At 37.9% G+C, this 24,931-nt stretch overlaps 1 protein-coding gene across 1 annotated transcript in view; it reads left to right on the forward strand.

Moving 5' to 3' along the window:
- Positions 1 to 24,931, forward strand: part of capn1a (calpain 1, (mu/I) large subunit a) — a 72,506-nt gene that overhangs the window by 20,923 nt on the left and 26,652 nt on the right. Inside the window, exons 3-13 of the mRNA XM_028820886.2 lie at positions 3,882 to 4,000; positions 4,089 to 4,222; positions 6,867 to 7,035; positions 8,508 to 8,591; positions 10,687 to 10,772; positions 13,089 to 13,163; positions 17,145 to 17,305; positions 20,571 to 20,740; positions 21,510 to 21,521; positions 22,542 to 22,753; positions 23,842 to 23,881. Coding sequence (XP_028676719.1) covers positions 3,882 to 4,000; positions 4,089 to 4,222; positions 6,867 to 7,035; positions 8,508 to 8,591; positions 10,687 to 10,772; positions 13,089 to 13,163; positions 17,145 to 17,305; positions 20,571 to 20,740; positions 21,510 to 21,521; positions 22,542 to 22,753; positions 23,842 to 23,881 — 1,262 coding nt within the window. The remainder of the gene's footprint in view (positions 1 to 3,881; positions 4,001 to 4,088; positions 4,223 to 6,866; positions 7,036 to 8,507; positions 8,592 to 10,686; positions 10,773 to 13,088; positions 13,164 to 17,144; positions 17,306 to 20,570; positions 20,741 to 21,509; positions 21,522 to 22,541; positions 22,754 to 23,841; positions 23,882 to 24,931) is intronic.

Consider the following 24,931-nt stretch of genomic DNA (forward strand, 5'->3'; position numbering starts at 1 on the left):
TCTTAGTGTTTGTTACTTAACTACTAAGTTCAGATCAGATGTTCACCCAGCAATGACATTCTACTTCAACTTCTTCCATGGTACAAATAGAATATTCTAGTATACTGCTAAAAGTGTCTTTTATGGCCATGTCACACAATTTTTCCAGCTATTTTTAGTTGCAGACTTCATTTATAAGAAAGAAAGTCAGAGGCAGTTGGCAGTGTGCCCCCGTGAAGCTGGCTGCATAACGTGACATATCCAGCGGCTCAGTACAAACATTCTACAACTCACCCTGACAAAATGAAACCGGTTTTATTTTGCCTTTAGTCTTAGAGGTGCGACAAACAATGAATGCTCCTCTGGAAGTACAATGCATATAACACTGCAACAAGGAATAAGGAATGCGGGTGTTTTAGACCTCATGTCTCGTGTTTTATGTACCACGACAAAATGGAAAAAAGAAAGTGGCATGATTGCAACTGAAACTCTCTGTACTTGTTAAGCATTATACAACACCAGCGTGGTCAGGCAGCACATTATATTAGCTGCCAGAAAAAGGGGCAAATTTGTGATATTTTGATAATGTGCTGGAAAGTCGCCACAGAGTTGCATAATTCGCCATCCTCACCGATTACCGGTCATGTAATCTAAAGTCCTTAGGCGAAACAATCAGAAACTGCCATTGCCAATAATGACTTCAGATTATGAGCAGAGTTTTAAAGAGTAGAGAAACTTCAGAAGCAGTCAGAAACCCAAATGCAGTGTCCACTTGTTTTCTTATTCAGTTTAGGCTCATGGTGAGCCAGTGCCTACCCCAGGAACACTGAGCACAAGGTGAAAATCCAACTCTGGACGAGGCACCAGGCAATCGCAAGGCACATTTACACATTCAGAGTAAAATTCACGCCTTTCTTGTTAATTTAGAGTCATCAGCCACATCACCTGTTAACTTGCTTGAAATTAGTTGCTTAAACTCAAAACAGCAAACATTCCTGTGTCATCAATGTCAGACTTGGAGCTGCCTGTTATCTGTACACATACAGTCTGCTATTAAGTAGCTGTCAGGGTGTGACCGTCTGAAGTTACAGTTATATATAATGTCTGTATGCCTTCACAAGTTTACAGATGAGTCACTCATAAAACAGTGAGCCGTTAAAAAAGTCTCGTAGGAGTGTAAATAGCACTTGTGCCACTTTAACGTTTTTTTTTTTTGTCTAGAATACCTTACTAATTGCAATCTATAGAGTAAAATTATTTAGTTTTGCTCTTGAAGGTTCTTATGAATTAATTATTCATTTAATAGATTTAAGCATCTGTCTTTTTAATTTTTAAAGAATATACCTCTTCTCATGCCACATGTCACTATGTCTACCAATTAGACTGCAGTTCCGTCCCTCATTGTCGATGAGTTAACAGCCAAGGCCACACCATCTGTGAAAATGCTGAGTCTGTGGCCAGACCTGTATTTTTAATCACTTGATCTGTCTTTAGATATGACCAGACACTTTCTCCACCACTAACAAGAGATAGTTTGATCTTACCTATTTCAAATAAACACATTTGCATAATCCAAAAGGCATTTTTAAAATGTATCCAATAAAGTATACTAGTGAAAGTATTTTATATGTTATCATGCACAATGGTTATAGTTGATTAAATGCCTGCTTGATGCAGTACCTTATTTTTAACCCTGGTATCAGAAATGTTCTGTCTAAAGCAGGAAATTGCCACTTGTACGGAGTAACAAGATTTATTATTTATCTTGCATTGATTACTGCATTTTAAAGTTGTGGTTCAATTTGCCTTAAAACATGCATTAGAGATCAGCATATTTAGTTATGTGAAATGCAAGGTTTCAAATGGACTTTTTCAATTGCCCACACTTCCTGACTTAAGGAGGTTACGACATCAGAAAAAAAATATTAGGTTGAAATATCTAATTCAATTTAATTTACTTAAAAAAAGTTTGATAGAGAGGTAAAAGACACAGGATCACTACATCCTTTCCTTAAAGCACCTCAATTCTGGTGATCAGCAGGGAAAAATTTGAACTATGACTCATTAGAATATGCAGTACTAGTCAATGATGGTAAATTAATAATAATAATAATAATCAACATTCAGTAACTTGCTTAATCCAGTTCAGGGTTACAGTGAAAGACAAGAATCAACCTTGTATAGAGTGTCAGACCGTTGTAGGGTCCACTCACTCGCACAAACACACACAAACACACACATGCTGAGAGTCACTTGTATTTAATTCAGAATTGCTAATTAACCTAACCTACATGTCTTTAGAGATGTCAAACAGACAACATGCTCATTTTATTGTGTTTTAATATGCAGTTTCTCATTTTACATTTCTGCAGTGCATTCCAGTTTCTCTTGAAGGATCTCACTTTATTTTCAGGCCAGCTGTGATGACTGCATTACATGCATAATTTAACACTGAGGTAAAGTGAAGTAACTTCCGTAGTGTTCGTGTTTCTGACCCAGTTCCTAAGCAGCAAATATGCACTGAACATAAAGTGGAATTTGACATTATGAACAGGACCGAGAATTCTAACAGCAACTTAAATTATTGTCCCCTATTATGCTTTAAATACGTAACCAGGTTAAATGGTCAAACAGCACATATGCAGATCCAGTTTAGGGAGTCCATTCTGAAAAACAAAGGTGATGTATTCCTGACCCTTAACCAACGTTTTTATTTTATTAATTGTTGCTTCCAATTTTATGTGAAAACATTTGGAGATGTGACATGTCCTTACTTAGACATTTCAGAGTAGGTTTAGTGTTGTTTCTGGAGGCATTTCAGTTGTTTGACGCTGTGGTATATACAGTAGGTGAAGGAAGTGTAAGCAGTTAGGCTGGATGTTGGTAAGACAAGACCACATGCTAGACGTTTGTGCAGCTACTACAGCTCTGCCTGAAGAGGCATGTCATGGGGGGTCTGCTGGAGCCAATCCCAGCCAACACAGGGCGCAATGCAGGAAACAAACCCCGGGCAGGGCGCCAGCCCACCACAGGGCACATACACACACACACACCAAGCACACACTAGGGACAATTTTAGGATCACCAGTCCACCTAACCTGCATGTCTTTGGACTGTGGGAGGAAACCCACACAGACACGGGGAGAACATGCAAACTCCACGCAGGGAGGACCCGGGAAGCGAACCCAGGTCTCCTTACTGCGAGGCAGCAGCGCTACCACTGCGCCACCATGCCGCCCTTGTACAAAATATTACATTTAAAATCTTAGCTCAACTATTGTTTTGTATATTCCTTTTATTTTATTAAGTATAATGAATATATTAATATTTATTAAAGACATAAGTAAACACTGTACAAAATAATTAAAAGTGGTTAAAAATCTGGTAGAGAACAATGATTTGAGGTTTATTAAATTACATATTGTGTTTACTGTGGGGGCGGCACAGTAGGGCCTTGCAGTTGGGAGACCTGGAGACCTGGGTTCGCTTCCCGGGTCCTCCCTGCGTGGAGTTTGCATGTTCTCCCTGTGTCTGCGTGGGTTTCCTCCCACAGTCCAAAGACATGCAGGTTAGGTGGATTGGCGATTCTAAATTGGCCCTAGTGTGTGCTTGGTGTGTGGGTGTGTTTGTGTGTGTCCTGCTGTGGGTTGGCACCCTGCCTGGGATTGGTTCCTTGTGCCCTGTGTTGGCTGGGATTCACACCAGCAGACACCCGTGACCCTGTGTTCGGATTCAGCGGGTTGGAAAATGGATGGAAGGATGTTTACTGTAAAAAAAAAAAAAAAGAAAAAGCGTGATAATAATGAGTGCTGGTTTGGTAAAGAAAGCAAAGTGTAATTTATGCAACTTGTAAGTCCTTTGAGAGTTCAGCTCTTTATCTTTATCTCTCTTTCTGGTGACAGGTGACTGCTGGCTCTTAGCTGCAATCGCATCTCTCACGCTGAATGATAAGTTACTGCATCGTGTAGTTCCCCATGGGCAGACATTTGAAGGAGACTATGGTGGAATATTTCACTTTCAGGTACAGAGATGTTATCTTCACATTACTTAAAGACATTTATATCCCCTCTGGCCATATTTTGAAATGTAATTTTGTTTTTATTTTTCAGTTCTGGCAATTTGGAGAATGGGTAGATGTGGTTATTGATGACAGATTGCCAGTAAAGGATGGAGAGCTGGTGTTTGTCCACTCTGCAGAAGGGAATGAGTTCTGGAGTGCCTTGGTAGAAAAAGCTTATTCCAAGTATGTAATATGGGTAAAAACTGTGGGAGTCAGTCTTTATACCACACAGTAACATTAAAAGCATGCACCACTGTAAAAAAGTTTACAGAGTAACAGATGTTAATAAATGAGCTGTTGTTGTTTTGAATCCTTGTGTTGTACATCTAATTTTCAGAAAATGTCTGAGCATTTGTAACATTATTTAATATATTTATTATTCTGGTGATGACATTACTCTAACACTATTTTGGGAATGGCTGGTTTTCATGGTCATTTTGTGGAGTTTCTGGTGGCTTTGGCTGCCTTGTTTACTGTTGCTGCGCTTTTTGCCATGTGACTTACCTTGTCATCACGCTCCGCCAATATAAGATGGCAGCATGCAGCGACTAATTCCCTAGTGTTCTGAAAAAGAAATAAAAAGAATTTAAAGAATTTCACTGGGTTAGCAGGAAAGAAAACAAGGTGCAGTACACAGTGTACCACTGTGTCACACAAAAAATGAGATTAAAAATGTTCTCTTTCATCACAACAAACTACATAGAGTAAGTAACCTCTTTTTTATAGCAGTATTCTTTTAGTGCTCTTTTCATACCGCTGATAATAGGAAACGGGCAGGCTACTGTTAAAATAAGCTAAAATCAATAACTGACTGAATAATTTGAAGGACCATAGTTGAAACAAAGAAGTTAAGTTATAATAGTGACAATAGATTTGTGCAGGAATCATGCATCAAAGTAATTTTATGCCGTCCAATAGTAATCCAGTCCACTACAGAGTCTACCCTTTAAACATGGAGGGATAAGTCCTCAGGATATTAAGAATTTCAAAAATGAGACAAGGATTTCATTGAATATGACAGCATATCAAGTGCCTCTTATTTATTCTAGATTTGTTGTTAAAAAAAAAAAAAAAGCCAGTCCATATGAACATACTTTTTAAGTAAGGCCAAAGTGACAAAGAGCCAAGAAATTTAAGAAAAGAAATATTCAACAAGATAAAGGTCTGAGCTAAAAAGTCAAAACAAGCAAGCAACCAAGACCTAATTTTAGTTATAAATGTCAAAAAATGAATATCTGAAGCCCTGAACTAGTTAAAGATCCTTTCCATAACTATATTAGAATTGCACATCATCGCTGATTCAATTAAATTATCAAAAAACATACATATCATCCCCCGTGACCCTGTGTTCGGATTCAGCGGGTTGGAAAATGGCTGGATGGATGGATACATATCATGTACTGTGTAGTGCTATCTGTCATAATGATGGTGCAATGACTTTGTAAGCCTAGCCCATGTGACTGACAGTATTACCATAAACAACAACAACATTTATTTCTATAGCACCTTTTCATACAAACAATGTACCTCAAATTTCTTTACATGATGAAGAAAAGAGAAAAAAAAGACAAAGTAAGAATTAAAATAAGAGAACACTAATTAACAAAGTATAAAAGTAAGGTCTGATGGCCAGGGAGGACAGAAAAACAAAAAAAAAACTCTAGACGGCTGGAGAAAAAAATCTGCAGGGGTTCCAGGCCACGAGACCACCCAGCCCCCTGTAGGCATTCTACCAAACATAAACGACCTCAATCAGTCCTCATTGTATTCAGGGTTCTCATGGAAGAATTTGATGATGATGGTCATGTGGACTTCTGGCCTTTAATCCATCAATGTAGGGACATCACGGTGCTTTGATCAGGTGGTGGGGGTGCAGATCGCCACTACAGAAAACCGGAAAAAGAACAGAAGAGAAAGTAGGTGTTAGTATGGATTTTGGAGCCACCATGAATAATAATGATAATTAATTGAATATACAGAGCATCAGGATTTAACTAAGATTAAGCTATGAGAAAGCCATGTTAAACTAATGTGTTTTCAGCAGTTTTTTTGAAGTGCTCCACCGTATTAGCCTGGTGAATTCGTATTGGCAGGCTATTCCAGATTTTAGGTGCATAACAGCAGAAGGCCACCTCACCACTTCTTTTAAGTTTAGCTCTTAGAATTCTAAGTAGACACTCATTTGAAGATCTAAGGCTACGATTTAGAGTGTAAGGTGTAAGACATTCTGAAATATAAGATGGAGCGAGATTATATAAGGCTTTGTAAACCATAAGCAAAATTGCCATAACCATGGAAAACAACCACAAAGTGGCTTCAGTTGTTACACTATTAGAACACAAAATTATGTGAAACAACTGATAAAAATAAACAAAGCATAATAAATAAGTAAACATACAAAAGTCACAGAATTCATATTTCTAATGTCAGGAAAACATTCATTCTATATTGCTGTAAAATAAGGCCTGGTAAATAGAAACAGTCAAAACATTGTCTTGGTGTTATTATGTGTATTTACAGTAGGTATTTAAATGTCTTCTGGTTATTTACTTTGAACTTGTACGTGCTGAAGAACACTACATACAGCTAGAGTAAAGTAAAATAAATCAAATATATATGAGACAGAGTGACATTACGAAAACTATGGAAGCTGGTTTTCTCACCACAGAATAACTTGACCATTACCTAAGCGTTAATTTAAGAATTTTACATGCAAAACTGTAAAGCTAAGACTTTTCTTAATACTTTGTTGTATTACCTATGAAATGTAAACATAAGTGCTTTAATGTAATCATTTGAATGTTGAATTGCCTTTTTGTCTTTACAGGTTGAATGGGTCTTATGAGGCGCTTTCTGGAGGCAGTACAACTGAAGGGTTTGAGGATTTTACAGGTGGTGTCTCAGAGATGTATGAATTACGCCGTGCACCAAAAGATCTGTTCAAAATTATTCAGAAAGCCCTGGATAGGGGCTCTCTGATGGGCTGCTCAATTGATGTGAGTGAAGTTTTTTACTATCAGTAACATTTATGTTTAACGTTGATAAAGGAAACATCTAGTGCGTCATTAAATTCTTTCTGAGTAAAACACAATACACAGTGATGGGACTAATTTCTTTCATCTCTGATCCTTGACAGAGATACAGGGCCAGAAACCCTGGATATTTAGTCCACTGCCTGGTCAGCACAAGTATAAGAGTCCCAGCTACACCATGTTAGTCTGCCTTGTACTGCCACCCACAGACTGTAAAAATGTTGTTGGCCTCCTAAACATTATGCACAAACATTCTGTTGCATGAGCAGCAATGAAGTAGATAGTTTAGACCAGTGGTTCCCAAACTCGGTCCTGGGGACCCCCTGTGGCTGCAGGTTTTTGTTCCAGCCAGATTCACAATCGGTGATAATTATCGATAACAACTGATCTCATTTAATTAGCTGGTCTTTTTTACTCTTCTCTTATTCTGTATTCGGAAAAACACAACAGTGTGGTTTTTACATTTATAAGATATTTAGAAATATTTCTATTTTTTTCTAAAGCTATAAATGCTTTAACTCTCTATTGTTGTTTTCCTGTTATTTTCCCCTTTTCCTGTGTAGTTTGCTGCCTTCATTTAACCCTAATATTGACAATTAACAACCAGCACAGCAGTCACCCAGGATGGTGACAGCAGCAACAACTGCAGTGTCAGACCCGCTAATTAGTAAATAGTCAATTAAATAACCAGAACACCTGGACACGCAGAATGAAAATTACATTGAAAATACTGTTAACAACTTAAAAAAAAAAAAAAACCTACATATTCCCATATAACTGCTTATTACTTTTTAACAAAAATCTACCAAACTTAGTTTGTAATTTCTACATTCACTCCCAAAGACAGAAACTGGGAAATAACAACTCACTTAATTAGGCTAAGAGTCCAATGAAAAACAGAAGTTGGTTGGAACACAAACCTGCAGCCACAGTGGGTCCCCAGGACCGAGTTTGGGATCCACTGGTTTAGACCAATATTTAAACCAAGAGCTTCTGACTCTTTATCACTTTTGTAGGCTCCCCATATTTTATATTCATATGCAAGGCATGTAGCAGCAGCTGGCCTCTCATTTGTGCCCTGTAAACCTCCCATCTATTGAACCCTTTTTAGGCTGAATATCACCGTTTCACAATATGAAGACAGTTTTGACAGAGCTGGGCATCTTGTGCTATTAAAATGTAACTGAAGGCAAGAACACAAATATTAATTGAACACAGTTCAGTTGAGTGGCAAAGTAAGTGACTTAGCCTGCTGAGTCAAAATGATTGTTTGTATAGCCCGGCCATCCTCCTTCAATGTCTGGCACTGGCATGGCTTAATGCTTAGTACCCAGGTTCAATCCCTTCTATAAAGTACAATATGAAAACAATCTTAAAAATGAAAATGCCACAAAAACCCTTTTTTTTCCTAATTGCAGTACTTTTTTGTTTTACAGATCTCTAGTGCCTTTGATATGGAATCTGTGACATTCAAAAAGCTGGTTAAAGGCCATGCTTACTCAGTGACAGGAGTTAAAGAGGTCAGTGAAATATTAAAGATGTCTTTATGAGTTTTAGATAAAATGACTTTTTGTGTACTTTAAATACAGGTGCATCTGAATAAATTAGAATATCATCAAAAAGTTAATTTATTTCAGTAATTCAATTCAAAAAGTGAAAGTCATATTATATAGATACATTACACACAGGTTGATACATTTCAAGTGTTTATTTCTTTTCATTTTGCTGATTATGGCCTACAGGTAATGAAAATCCATAATTCAGCATCTCAGAAAATTAGAATATTGTGAAAAAGTTCAATATTGTAGACTCATGGTATCACACTCCACTCCGCTAATTAACTTAAAACACCTGCAAGGGTGTCCTGAGCCTTTAAATGGTTTCTCAGTCTGGTTCAGTAGGCCACACAATCATGGGGAAGACTGCTGACTTGACAGTTGTCCAGAAGACAGTCATTGACACCCTCCTTAATGGAAAGTTGAGTGGAAGGAACAAATGTGGCAGAAAAAGGTACACAAGCAACAGGGATAACCACAGCCTTGAGAGGAGTATGACGCATAGCCCATTCAAGAATTTGGGGGAGATTCACCTGGAGTGGACTGCGGCTGAAGTCAGTGCTTCAAGAGCCACCGAACACAGACGTGTATCTGGGACGTGGGCTACAACTGTCGCATTCCTTGTGTCAAGCCACTTCTGAACCAGAGACAACGTCAGAAGTGTCTTACCTGGGCTAAGGAAAAAACGGACTGGACTGTTGCTCAGTGGTCCAAAGTCCTCTTTTCAGATGAAAGTAAATATTGCATTTCATTTGGAAATCAAGGTCCCAGAGTCTGGAGGAAGAGTGGAGTGAAACCAGAATCCAAGTTGCTTGAGGTCCAGTGCGAAATTTCTACAGTCAGTGATGATTTGGGGAGCCATGTCATCTGCTGGTGTTGGTCCACTGTGTTTTATGACGTCAAAAGTCAGCCAGCATAGCCGTCTACCAGAAAATTTTAGAGCACTTCATGCTTCCCTCTGTTGACAAGCTTTATGGAGATGCTGATTTCATTTTCCAGCATGACTTGGCACCTGCCCACACTTCCAAAAGTACCAATACCTGGTTTAATGACCGTAGTATCACTGTGCTTGATTGGCCAGAAAACTCGCCTGACCTAAACCCCATAGAGAATGTATGGGGTATTGTCAAGAGGAAGATGAGAGAGACCAGACCCAACAATGCAGACAAGCTGAAGGCCACTATGAAAGCATCCTGGGCTTCCATTACACCTCAGCAGCGCCATAGGCTTATCGCCTCCATGCCATGCCACATTGATGCAGTGATTCATGCAAAAGTATTCAGTGTGTACATGGACATAGTTTTCAGTAGGCCAATCAATTTCTTTCATTGGCCTTATGTAATATCCTAATTTTCTGAGATACTGAATTTTGAGTTTTTATTACTTGTAAGCCATAATCAGCAAAATAAAAGAAAGAAACACTTGAAATATATCACTCTGTGTGTACTGAATCTGTATAAAATATCAGTTTCACTTTCTGAATTGAATTACTGAAATAATTTAACTTTTCGATGATATTCTAATTTATTGAGATGCACCTGTACATTGGTTTCAGCAGCTCTGATGCAAACATTTCCATAGTACAAATTTGATGCATTGTCAAAACATTTCTATGGATATCTTGAAAGACTCCAATTAGTTTTTACTATGATGAAAGACGGATGCCATGGAATAAAGAATAATCAATAAACGATACCTGTGGTACAATGACTGGTGTATGTGAACAGTTATGAGACCATCAGATTACCTAATGAAGAGCAATAGACCAAAGTTTTTGAGAAGATCTCTTATCTTCATTTCAGATATTTAGATTTATACATAATACAGGATTACAGGCATAATTGACATTATTCAGAAAAAAACAGTCAATTATAAGTTTAGCTATCTACAAATAATGTTAGTGCTTATTTGTATATTTTTTAAATACACTGTTGGACTGTGTTTAGTAAATGATTAATTGGACATTTAATATTTTATGGACTGAGTTGTTGGTAGTGACTGATCAATTATGAAAAAAAGCAAGAAGAATACCGCACAGGAGCACTGTCTTATTTTGTAGGTAAACTATCGTGGTGGTACAGAGCGACTGATCCGCATCAGGAACCCATGGGGTCAGGTGGAATGGACTGGGGCTTGGAGTGATAAGTATGTTATTGTTTTTATTGAGTTTTCCAAAGCTACCTTATATATCTTTTTGCATTTCTGCCTATGATTTACATATATATTTATTTGCTTAGCTGACCCTTTTATCCAAAGCAGATTGCAAAAGAGGTCAACATAATCTACTAAACATCAGTCTTGGGGACTATTTGGGACTATCTGAAAAGAAGTGTTTCAGGAAAAGGGGACAAAATTGGTCATCAGAGGTGAAGATCTCAGAAAAAAATACAACCGAGTTATAATTCCTTGGTTACAAAAACCTAACAGCTACGTTACACTGAAATTCAACACACAAGAGAGTCTTAATGCACTTGTAAAACAAGTCTGAATTTCGAATGGAGTTGGGCAGCTCATTCCACCAGCTAGGAGCTACACAATGAAAAGAGCCTGAATTGAGAAACCATTCATTAGCAAACTTGAGTTGTCAAGAATGAGCATAGAACCTTACAATTGTCTCCACATATACTGTATAAGTTTTGACACATTGACTACTTACTCTGTATGGAAGCACCAAGATTTTTTAATCTAATTCAGGGAGCCAATATTGTGATCTTAAAAGAAGAGTGATGTGTGCCCGCCTCAGCTGGTTTAACAGAAGACATGGTGCTGCATTTTGAATGATCTACAGTGGCTTGGTGACAAATGCCAGCTGAGAACTGCAGTGGTGACGAGACCAAAGCCAGAGCCAGGAGAGCGTGCTCCATCAGATGCCATCTGATCTTGTGGATATTGTATTGAGTAAATTTCTAAACTTGCTTAAGCAAACTCAGGCTATTATAAGCTAAACATTTGTAACCAAATCCACAAGGAGATTTAACACTTGTTTTGCTGTGTAAGTTTGTAAATTACACTATTAATAAAGGTGTTGTACCGTGTTAGCCATTATGAATGTAGAGAAAAGCCAAGCAAAATGACACCTTTTATTGGCTAACTAGAAAGATTACAATATGCAAGCTTTCGAGGCAACTCAGGCCCCTTCTTCAGGCAAGATGTAAACATCTTGCCTGAAGAAGGGGCCTGAGTTGCCTCGAAAGCTTGCATATTGTAATCTTTCTAGTTAGCCAATAAAAGGTGTCATTTTGCTTGGCTTTTCTCTACTATTAATAAACAAAACCTATGTGTACAGAGGCATCATTATACATGTCAGCGCTCAGTACAGAACTGCTTTAATGGGCCCCTCCTCAGCCTCACAATGCATTAGCTCTATTCGGTTCAAGTCATTATTGATTCCTGCCTTCTGTAGCCCCACGCAGTTATTGCTGATGCTGATGTTGTATTGTTTATGTAATGGCGCCATCAGTAACATTTCTTCCCTTGTTTGTGTGTTAATTTGATGGTTCAATGAAGTGATTACAGTCATGTGCCAACTTATGGACAGTCAAATTGAGGTCATTCATCCTTTCGGCCACGTGTCATACGAAAACAATAAGGTAATAATAGGCCTTTTGCTTATCACGTGTTTATGGCAGCGTTGCCAGCTGTGAAACGATACGCACTCCATAGAAGCTGTGAGAGAAGCAGAGGTGGAGCTGCAGGGCAGCAGTCTCTCGTCTTCCTTCCTGTATTGATGATGCTATCAACAAATAGCCACAAACTAGTAACACTGTAAGTAAAAAAAAATATATTATTCCTCTCACAGAATACCAGTCTTCTAGACACTGAGTGGTCGTGCCATGCAGCATTTTTTTAAAGTAGCTCTTCATGCAGCTGGCATGTCCTTTTTGTTTTCGATCTCTGCAGATGGTTTCTACTTTATTATTCATTCAAGAAGATGGAATTGCCTTGTAAATAGTAATAAATCATTCACAGGGTCTCCTACTGTTTATTTTCTGACCCTTGAAGGGCCCTTCAAGGTTTTGTTTTGATCCAGCTACTGCTGCTCCAACAGGTATGCATTCAGCCCGCGCTGCCATCCCTAAATGGACCCAGTGTGCAGTCGCAGGGGCTCAAAGATCGGTTTGTGCTACTCCATACTGACAGTTAAAGTATGCATACTGATGACCCACACCAGACCCACAGAGCCTCAATTGCAATGACCTGTACACATTGTGAGGGACATACAGTACAGCCAATTCAACATAAGTCCAAATGGCCGGTACAAAACAGAGACGTAAGTTGGCGCATAACTGTAGTGTTCATTGAATATTGTCTATCAAAGATACATTTTTTTCTTTTCTAAATTGGATGCGTGGTAAGAAGCTTAAAATTTCGTTGTCTTTTTATTAACTTAATGCCACACAAGATTTGATTCCTGGAAATGTTACTGTATCATTTTTAATGCATCTTGCTTCTTTTTATCAGTGCTTCTGAATGGAATCATGTTGATCCTTCTGAAAGGGAAGATCTCCAATTAAAAATGGAAGATGGAGAATTTTGGTGAGCATTCTACAAAAGGATTTATTTGTTGAAAGCTTATTTTAAATTAACCTAACAAAGTTGCATTTAGGTTTAGTTTTTGTTTCCTCTGCCAGGAATATACTTTTACAGTATATTTTGTACATGGGGTGGAGATGCACACCTTCACCAGAGCTATGTTTTTATCCTGGAAAGTTCTGGAGAATCTTTGAAAAATGTGTCCATCCTTATGAGTCTTTACGATGTGGTAAAAAAAAATGTGTACATGTTTTGGCTTTGTTTTGTTGTCACAAGTGCTGTTATTTAGAGATAATGAGAAACGTTCTGTCAACTAAGGAACACTCTGGTGTTAGTTAACATTACACTTCTGTCTTTAAAAGTTTCTCCAGAACAAAAGCTGCTATATTTCTGATCATATTTCAAGAATATAGGTCTTCTGTTGTTACATCGTTAATCATCAGTTACTGAAAATGTAAATGATACTCATCAAGGCTATCTGTGTAACCTTAGCTGACCAAGATCCTCAAACTACAGATCTTCATACAGTAAGGACAAAATGTGCTGTTTGTGAGCGACTTTCACAAATCTGAGCTGTCCTCCACTCTTATTTATTATTAGTGGCTATTGTGAAATACAGTGATCCCCCACTATATTGTGGTTCAGCTATCGCGCCCCTGCTACATCGCGGATTTATTATTATTATTATTATTACTATGGGGCTTGGCCCCCTGCTTTCTTCGCTCACCCACCCCCGGGTTTGGTTTACCGGATAAACAATTTAAAGAGATTGTTATTTTCACGGGAATTGTTACATATGCATTATTTTAATTTTTACTTTAAAAATTTTGTAAAATCAATATTTGTCCTTTATTTCCTGCCCCAGCGTGGTTAAATCTCTTTCTCGCAGGACTTATAATGCTGCTTGCGTTGTGATGGAGGGGTCTGAACGCACTCTAAAGAGATGCCATCGGTTCAGCTGCTGTCTTGATGCTGCTGCTGGCCAGCTGTGTGTTCTGCTTGTCGTGCTTTGAGTCAATCACGTAAAAGGCCTGTACAGCAGCTGTCCTTTTGCCACTTCGCATTTCTGCCGTTAGGAGGGTGGGGGGGGCTGAATGCACGCTAAGGAGAAGTGCTTGGATCATCTGCTGGCTTGCTGCGTGTTCTGCTTGTTGTTGCTTTAAGAGCTGGGAGCGCCTCAAGTGTGTCTGCCAAAAGCATTCCAACATCTGCAAGGTTAGATGTCCGTGAAGTTGTTTTAAATTGTTTGTAAGCAGGGCGTGACGTGCAAAAGTCACCATCTCACGGGTTTTGCTTCCTAATGTTGTAATGTCCAGTCTTGCGTGTCGTCAAAGTGTCTCTTTGAGATGATCTGGTTTTGATTGCTTCACTCAAACCCCCGATGCCCCACCCCGGAAGCGCACTGCACTTCTTCCACTTCACGTCTCTTCCGCGGGAGCTGAACTCACGCTAAGGAGAAGCGGACGGATCAGCTACTGGCTTTGTGCTGCTTCTGCCAAGATGCCTGTTCTGCTTGTTGCTCTGCGCGTTGATCATTTAAAAGCCTGTACAGCAGCTGTCCTTCTGTCTCACTGCCTTCTCTTGTGTGACGTTAAAATGTCTCTCGCGGGATGTCAAATTGTCTTCCGAGAAGATCACACCTCGTCTCCCTGGTCTCCCTGCCAAGATTTTTTTGTTTTATAAAACAGATGTTACTCATATCCTTAGCCCGACAGCCACATATCATATGTGTTTACAAAGTGTGTTTTAATAAGCTTACATGTGTTTAAAGCATGTGGGAGGGGTATTTTAAGGCTTAAACTATAAAAAAAAATGTTTATTTATATGGTCTTTCTATACTGTGGGTTTTCACCCATCGCTGATAGGTCTGGAACGTAACTTCCGCGATAGGCGGGGGATCACTGTATAGCTAGATTTTCAATAGAGAGAAATAAATGTATAAACATTTTTTTATCTTTAAGTTATTAACAACTACTAATAATAATTTATTTTATAACATATTTTCTGTCCTCTGAATGATTATTGTAATCTTATACCTGAATCTATGCAGTAGATCCACTCACTAGTCATTTTAAGTCAAGCTTATTGTCACATACGTACTACAATGAAATTCTTACTTGTACAACTCCTCAGAACAGTTGATAAAAATACTATGCCAAAAAAGTGCAAAAAAAAATAAAACATATAAATATACAGTAGTATGTACTTAATATAGTCCTGATTTGTGGTATTGAAAATTGAGAATGGAGCCAATGAATTTTAAAGGCCCATTAGAACATATTCATAATAAACAAAATTTTACACCCAATACCCCCCTCTCCTGATCACACTGACTTAGCCACCTCCCCGCAACACCCAAGCCACGCCCCCCCCATCATAATTTATGTTATATATTACCTTTGATTCTTGTAAGTCTAAGCATTATCCTCTGATGAAGACCCCTGGCAGGGGTTGAAAGCTCAGGAATAAAAACTACTTTATGATATGTGATTCATTTTTCTCCCTTTGTGGAGCTCCAGCTGCAAATATGCAAACCGTATCACAGAGCTTCTTTTCCATATATATATATATATATATATATATATATATATATATATATATATATATATATATATTTTGTGCTGCGGAGTGCAGTCCCTGAGGTTGCACAATAAACATCATAGGAGTGCCACTGTAAAGATCGGAAGTTTTGCAGGTATCTAAACCAAATTTATGTATGGGTTTGTATAGTAGTGCTATGTAAATTTCATAATTTCTGACTTTAATTTTTGGCTTACAATTTTTCATTAGATGAAACAGAGGCTTGATTGTTTGTTACAATTTTTGACTAACTTAACGTTTTCATTCATTCAGTTTGCCTTTCTAAGTGTGAGGCTCAAGAAGCAAGTATTATGTACACCGGTGTTTGTTATGTTGTAGTATTTGTTCTTGTAATTGTAATTGAATGTTCAGCAACCTCACAACTTTTGAGTTGAAGCTATCCTTGAGTCTACTGTTACAAGTGCCAGTGGTCCTGTACCGTGTGCCAGAGGAGTGAGAAAAGCGGGTGTGCAGGATTACTGAGGTACAGGTCATATTCTGTGCTACCGTCGCCACGCTCTGCTGAACACGTGATAAACCAGCATGTGACCCATATAGCGTGGATGTACTTCATTAGCATGAATGTCAGTCAGTCATTGTCCAACCCGCTATATCCTAACACAGGGTCACGGGGGGTCTGCTGGAGCCAATCCCAGCCAACACTGGGCACAAGGCCAGGGCGCCACACACACACCAAGCACACACTAGGGACAATTTTGGATCGCCAATGCACCTAACCTGCATGTCTTTGGACTGTGGGAGGAAACCCACGCAGACACGGGGAGAACATGCAAACTCCACGCAGGGAGGACCCGGGAAGTGAACCCAGGTCTCCTTACTGCAAGGCAGCAGCGCTACCACTGCGCCACCGTGCCGCCCTTTAGTATGCATGATGTTGAATAATTTCAGCATTGCAATATGTAGTAAATGTATCTTCCGACTTTGAAAAAGACAATATGTTTTGACAGGATTTCTTATTCCTTCATTTGTTCTTAATCCCCCTGACAGGAATGGTGGCATGGTTTATATGTATGAGTTTGAGTTTGGCTGTTTCCTTCTGTATTTAATCTGTTGTCCTAAAAATGTTTAAAAGTCTAAAATAAAGGTAGACCAAATTGGCTAAAATGTTATTGGAGATTTTATAATTGTCAGTTGTGGTTATATCTTCTCAATTTGAAAGTTAATGGCATAATGTGCCATTATGAAAATTCTGGTTTCAGCTTTTATGGTGCCCATAATAGTTCTTTATTGCTTTATTGCTATTATATTTCTAGTCATGTTAAATTTTAACAACTGCTACAACTTAAACATATTGATGTGAATATTGTACCCACTTGGCTGTTTTCTGAAGACTAATAGATGTATCATAATTTATTCCAAATGCATTCATTTGTATCCATGCAGGATGGCTTTCAAAGAATTTCTGACACAGTATTCAAGGCTTGAGATCTGTAACCTAACACCTGATGCTTTAACAGAAGACGCTCTTAGCTACTGGAACACAATCAAATTTGATGGCGGCTGGAGGCGAGGCAGCACAGCAGGAGGCTGCAGAAATCACCCCAGTAAGAAGAAAATGATAAAGAATAAATATCAAATCCTTTATAAAGTTTCATATTAACTATTACACAGCGCATTTTGCATGTTAAACTAATACTCAAAAATAGAATAAAGCTAAACTGGGATTGTGTTTTAGCAAGTAATGTCCAGTCACACTAGTTTTGATTCAGTTTATTCACTATTATTATCCTGCAAAGGGGTGTTATGCATTGGAAGTGCATTAATTGTATTTTTTTTCCCACAAAACTGTTTCTCTTAATAATACCTTTGTTGTGTTATTTCCCAATATGTACTACATAACTTCTCAAATACTACTGCTTTTTTATCACTAAAACATTACTTGTTATAATAAGTAGCAGTGTCTGCACATGTGCTTTTCTCATCTGGAAACAAGTAGAAAGAGATTCAGCAAGGGTATCCTAGTCAATCCAAAACCAGAGTCCTATGAATAAAATCTTTGTATTATAAGTGCATGACACACAAATTGGCCAAAGTGGTATGGGGCATTCAAAATATAACAACCAAATGGGCCAATATTCTACCCAGAAAAGGCACATTGCAGGGCAGACAGAGTTTGAAATTTCCAGGCTGGATTTAGCATATACTGGGCAAAATGAGCTTTGGCTTTAAATGTTTCAAAATTTATATGTAAAGTCACTAAATATAATCAAAATGATCACCCAAGAGGGGGGATTACTGTAGAAAGATGAGTGAGAGAAAAAAAAAACTTTATGAAAGGAGTTTCATTTGCAAAAATCAGAAAATATAATAAAATGCTCAAAATAGCAAAAAAGAAGCAAATCTGAAAGTTAACAATTTTCAATACAAAATATTAAATCAAAAACCTTAGACAGGAGTAAAAAGAGTTGAAAGAAAACATAAAACCAATGACAATAAGTATGCATACAAAAACACCAGGGGCCCCATATATAATGCCTTCATTCACACTAAAACATGGTGTACGGACAAAACCAGAAATGTGCAAACGCTCAAAAAAATTCAAGTACATAAAACTATTGAGTAAGCAAAGTTCTACGCACTTTCCTTTAATAAATCCCAATAAACATGAACAACATGATTTTTAACACAAATGACGAGCCTACATGTGTGAATTTCCCATTGGGATTAATAAAGTATCTATCTATCTATCTATCTATCTATCTATCTATCTATCTATCTATCTATCTATCTATCTATCTATCTATCTATCTATCAATCATTATTATATAGTGCCTTTCATATCTATCTATCTATCTATCTATCTATCTATCTATCTATCTATAGCACCACCCTGACTCCTCCCAGAATTTTGTCTATTTGAATATGCAAATATAAATAGCCCCTTCCTTTCAGTGTTTTGTTAAAAGACAATAGCAAAAGCACATGTGAAAAAGAAGAATTTCAGTGACATTGAAATGGCGGTCCTGCTCAGTGAAGTGGAGGCTGGGAAAACCTACTATTTGGTGGCTTAAGCAGGGGTATAAGCAACAGAAGGAAACTGATTTAGTAGCACAGCGTGGTGGAGGCACCTAAAAGTTCAAGTTCAGAAAGTCGACTAAAAAAAAAAGTAGTGGTCAGACATCAAAGTCAACATGAAATGACGAGTCGCAGCCCATCATCTGAGTGTCCACACCACTGGAGCAGGTAGCAGAATTCCAGGGCTCACACTGTTTCGACTGTTACTGACCTAGACACTTATAGCCAGCATTTTAACATCGCTCAGTCAGTGAGTTGGCGAGCGGGGTGAGAAGCCATGCCTTTAGCGGGTACCTGCTGTCACTTAAGTAGTCGTGTTATATGGTTACATCATACAGATCAAAGGGGAGATGCACTTTTGCATCACAGATAATTTGCACATTAATAGAGTGGAAATGCTTTATATTTAAATAAGAAAATTAATTCTCTGAAGCTGCCTTTATAGCAACGTGCGTACAGTCGACCACTGTGATTACATTTGGAAAACCTGACTTTGCTGCGAATTGTGCTTTGATGTTTGCCTGTTCAACCACAGTGTAAGGAAATTTTATATATAATAATAATAATAGTACATTTTATTTGTTTGTAGGCGCCTTTCTAAACACACAACGACAACGAACAATAGATAAAACACAGATTTTAAACAAAACTAAAATACAAAAATATCTAGATAACAAATGGATAATACCAACCCATACACCTGGCATGGCATGACTCAGTGATGACTGAGAAATACCCGATCGGTCAGCTACTTCACGTTGAAAAGCTCCTGTGGTTAAAAACCCGAGGGTGGACAGAACTTGCAGAGGTGCAGGTAGAGCACTGACTTCGTAAAGCCAGCCCTAGTTCAGCACACAGCTTCAAGAGGATATCTCTTGGAAATCTAAATCGACTTAGAAGGTAGTCATCATTGGACAAGAAATCAGTATGATCTCTACGCGCTTACACAAATATAATGAAAATATGACAAATTTATCTCCATTTCATTTTTAGCATAGTTCAAGTAGTAATTTCATTAGCATTTGAAAGAAACAATGGGAATTAGAATTTGCTGAAAAATGCAATTTTAAGGTTTCAAATTGGATGGACGGAAGATCTTCTGTAGGATTTTGTCAGCATTAACAGGTTGACCTTTAAAATGTAGCCAGCATTGCGGCTGGCACTGTTGCCTCACAGAAGACACTCTGGTTCAAATTCCAGCCCAGTTGCAATTTGTGTGGATCTTAACTTTTTCCCAGTATGTGGTTATTGATTATCTACAGGTACTTCTGTTTCACAACACATCTCCAAATACGGATGTCCTGTTGATTGCAGAGCCTAAATCAGCCTGGAGTGAATGTGGTGGTCCAACCTGCAATTGAAGCTGTCAGTATAAGCTTGAGCTCACTACAGACTTGAATGGGCAAGCAGGGCTGTGTATGAGACAATTGGGACGGTGGCAGAAGAGAATGGATTTAGTAACACTATGAGTTTTATATATCACTTTATTAAAATATTTAAATATCTGTCTGTAAAGAGGGATTGTTGATGATTTGGCGAGTGTGCAGCCCCCACAAGAGTAAGAGGATTTGGGTGGCCACCTTCTTTGACTAGAAGAAGTGGAAAATGGATAGATGGATGTAAATATTTATGAAGTGTATTGGGGAAGAGTGTGTTTGAATATCTAATGACACATCAGTGTTCTTGTGTTTGAGAATTTAATAATGAATATTAAATAGCCTCAAGTTGCTGTTTAAAAAAACAGGTGTTTATGTCAATGGGAAAATATTTCTTTATTATTCTTTTTTTCCGTAGACACGTTTTGGATTAACCCTCAGTACAAAATCACATTGCTAGAGGAAGATGATGACCCTGATGATAATGAACTTGCTTGTAGCTTTCTGGTTGCCTTGATGCAAAAAGACAGGCGAAGGTATAGACGCCAAGGACAGGATATGCACACCATTGGATTTGCTGTTTATGAAGTGAGTTGTGGTCCATTAAATTAATATTTAACTGCATTATAAAACACTGCTTATTCAGGAATCCCATATCAAGATTATTTTCATAACATTATTCAATTTAACCCATAAAAATTATAGCAGAATTATTATTATCAGCAATATATGCTGCAGGGGAGATGTATTTACTTGGTATGTACGCTGTATAGCCAAATGTTTGATCAGCTGAGCAGAAATTTCCGAAATTGACTTTTGGAAAAGGTGGCATCTATGACATTGCCAGTTTTAAAGTCACTGAGCTCTTCTTCAGTATGACTCCCTCTACTGCCAGTGTGTGTCAATGGAGATTACGTGGCTATGTTCTTGATCTAATGACGCTGTTAACAAGGGTCCGGGCAAAACCGCAGAGCCCAGTGATCTGGAGGGATGCCCACATACTTTTGGCCATATAGTGTATATCCAGGTGCTTGCTGCAAGAACAGATATACTTTTCCAAGTGTTGTTTGTTAGGATTGTAATTAAAATAACAGTAAAATAAGGCCAGCATGGATAATTGTACATTTTACTTTTAATGTGTTGCCCTAAAACAGTAGAACTTCTTAGCTGAAAGACTAAGCTATTACTGTATAACATTGTTTTTGTTCATGGTAATCTTAAACTCTGCCTAGGCGCTCTAAGTTAGTGTGTTCCATTAGTTTTTATTACAGTCAATTCACATTGTTGAAAAAAAATAAAGTGAAGAATCTGGATGTGTGATTAATTTGTGTTTGTTTCTTTTACCCTTTCTGTACAGGTTCCTGATGAGGTACGTACATAACATCATCTACAATATTTAAACTCATACAGGTCAGATCCTCCATTCTTACAAATACTAACACAAAATGCTTTACTTTATGTGCCTATTAAGAACCTTTCTTGAGACATTAACCTTCAGGAAAATATTATATTCAGTTTTAATATTTTTCTTTAGATGGATTCCTATTGATATTTCACTATTTCTAAGGAAGATTTGCTAAAGCAGTCCAAAAACAATAAACCACAGATAAACAATACAAATAAATAAGCAGACAATGACGACAGTAGTATCTATCTATCTATCTATCTATCTATCTATCTATCTATCTATCTATCTATCTATCTATCTATCTAGATCAAGGAATCATATAAAACATGCAAAAATTTCCATTTTTAAGGATTTAAAAATGCTTTTTTTAAGAAATATTATTGTTCAACACCAAATTTAGCAGTTCTTTTCAAAAATTCCAAATAAAAGAGCAAAACAGGTAAAAGCTATTTTTCTGAACCCCCATTAATGATGGATAGATTAAACAATGTTACATTGAATGTAGGTTATAATTACATTTATACAACTTGAAGTCTGCAAAGTTCATTTAGGATTTTTGCAATGAAAATTTTACAAATAGAAGTAAGTAAACCACTTAAAGCAAACAAGCCTTTGAAATCCTAATGGTAGTAAAGACACTTAAGAGATGTGTCCATACCCTGTGATGGACAGCATGTGACACGTGTTAGGGCTGTATGTAATAAATGTCACCATAGTCAAGCATTGGTAAAAGTAGCAAAGGGAGTGTCTACTGTTCATTTTGTGAATTTGCTTCATGCAATACAGGGTTTCAGGGGTCTGGAGCCAGTTCTAACAGCAACGTAATGGATGGCAGCCATTTTGATTGAAATTTTTAAAATGTTTGTTTCAGTCTATAGAACAATATTGTTTTGCTGATTCCTTCTAAAATGAACACTATTTCTACTTTTTCTACTATCTGAATAATAAGATATATTCTAATTGCATATATGTGTCTTTCAGTACAAGGGCTGCCAGAATGTCCACTTGAAGAAGGACTTCTTCCTGACACATGGCTCTTGTGCTCGCTCAGAAACATTCATCAACTTAAGGGAGGTGAGCACGCGCTTGCGTCTGCCCCCAGGCGAGTACATAGTTGTTCCATCTACATTTGAACCAAGCAAGGAGGCTGACTTCGTCCTGAGGGTGTTCACAGAAAAACAGTCTGAGACAGAGTAAGTATGAATTGTGATCACAATAAAACTAAAATATTAACTAAATGTTAACTAACACAAGGCGGAGTGGTGGCTCTGAGACTAAGAATCTGCGCTGGTATCTGAAAGGTTTATCGGTTCAAAATCTCATTACTGCCAGAAGGGATCCTACTCTATTGTGCCCATGATTAAGGCCCTTAACCTGAAAATTGCTCCTGGAGCGTTTTACAATGGCTGACCCCGCACTCTGACCTCCAAAGGTCATGAATGCCAAAAATTGTATCAAAAACTCACATACACAAAAAAACTATTGGATGCGGAAAACGTGGACACTGAAGCATTGATTCTGTAGGAAAAATGGGGTTTGGTTACGTGGGGAGGAACAGCAATGAGAAATGGGGTTGGTTGCACGACAGGCCCTCCACTTTCACTCTTCAAGGCTTGATAATAATTTTTCCAGTGTTTCACCTATAAAAACCTTTTTACGACTTCTACTTCCTCTTCAGTCAAGTTTGTATTCTAGTTGCTCCCCCTGATGTCACGAATGACCTCAGCAGGGCTGATCTGAGGACCTCTCTAAACCATTCAGTCAGATGTAACAACGGGTAGTGTGTACAAAGGGTAGGGACTTAAATCACTGTGAGTTTACTGGGGAGTCCACATTCGTGGGGAACAATTGCAAGCCCCAGTCTCCATCACAAATGGTGTTCAATTGCTTACCCACTGCTCATTCTTACTTGTCGCTCATGCACGATAGGCCTTTCATAATTTTCATTTCTCTTACACATGGCTCTGAATATGACCCCCTAATGTCTGTCCCTGCCCCATCCCGTGGCCTGCAGCGAGAACCTTATCCATGAATAGGCAAGATTAGACTATGGAGTCGCGAAATGGGTTACACTTTTCTAATAGCGGATAAACAAATCTGCAGGAAGGATTTACTGTATTATTTTATTAAATATTAATGTCCTCTTAAATGTAATATTTAAATGCTTGCATAATGGGTTAGATTGAACAAAAACGAATATATATACTGTTAATTACATTTTGATCTCTAAATTTGTCAACTGCAGCTAATAAGTTTTGTGTTTTTCTTTTTCTTTTTACAGAGAACTAGATGAACAGGTCTCAGCTGATCTAGAGGATGAGGTTGGTAAACTGATTACAAAACTAACATGAAAGCGTTTTATATCTCTCTGTTATAATAAAAAAATCTTGGGTCGAGACGTGATCTTCGATCTGTGAGACTAGAATTTGGAAGCAAGACCCGAAATAAAAGACTTCATAAAGATGTTCAAAAACGTTGGCGCAATACACATGCAGAGCAAGTTACAGATTATGAAAGTAGTAAAATTCGAAAGTATCAAAAAAAAGAAAGTAAACATCACATTAGCACAAACAAATGGAAATTATTACTGGGTGAAATAACGGAACAGCAAAAAGAGATTGAATATATGGACAAACTGTAAGTGATATGTCAGAAGTATGTAGATACTGTAAGGCTTTAAACTTTAAGTCGGAGACTTGTAGATCGTCTAATTCATGTTGCCATAAGGGAAACGTAGTGTTGCCTCCCAACGAAGAGGCCTATCCGTGAGAATTAAAAGATTTGTTGTTTGGTGAAAGGGAAATCCACAAACACTACAGGCAAAATATCCGAGTCTACAATAATCTTTTCACATTCGCAACATTCAGTGCTCAAAACGTAGATTTACACAATAATGGACCATACGCTATGAGAATCTGTGGTCCTGCAAGTTTATTTGGTCAGGTGTATATTTATGATCACGGAGAAGCGATGCAACATAGAATCGTAAGAGTATGTAAAAATTCCCATGAAAATAACAATCTCTTTAAATTGTATATCTGAATAACCAAACCCAGGGGTGGGCGAGCAGGGAGGGGGCTAGTATTAAAAAAAAAAAAAAAAAACTTGTCATCCCCTCCAGACATCAGAGGCAGAGTGCTGTGAAAGTCTACTCCTTTATCGTTTTATTTGGCCAATCCCACAAATATTATCTTGATCTTGAGCAAAAAAGAAAATTCTTTAAAGGAATAAACCACACAAAAACTGTGTTTTTTTTGTATGTTACTTACCCCATATACTTTGAAGTGATGGCCGAGAAAAAAATTTAATCCCATTTTTTCTTGGAAAATGGAAACAAAAATGTTTGTGATAGAACAGAAGCCAATGGTGAC

Source organism: Erpetoichthys calabaricus, chromosome 15, assembly GCF_900747795.2.
Source record: "Erpetoichthys calabaricus chromosome 15, fErpCal1.3, whole genome shotgun sequence".
In the NCBI taxonomy this organism is placed as follows: Eukaryota; Metazoa; Chordata; class Cladistia; order Polypteriformes; family Polypteridae; genus Erpetoichthys; species Erpetoichthys calabaricus.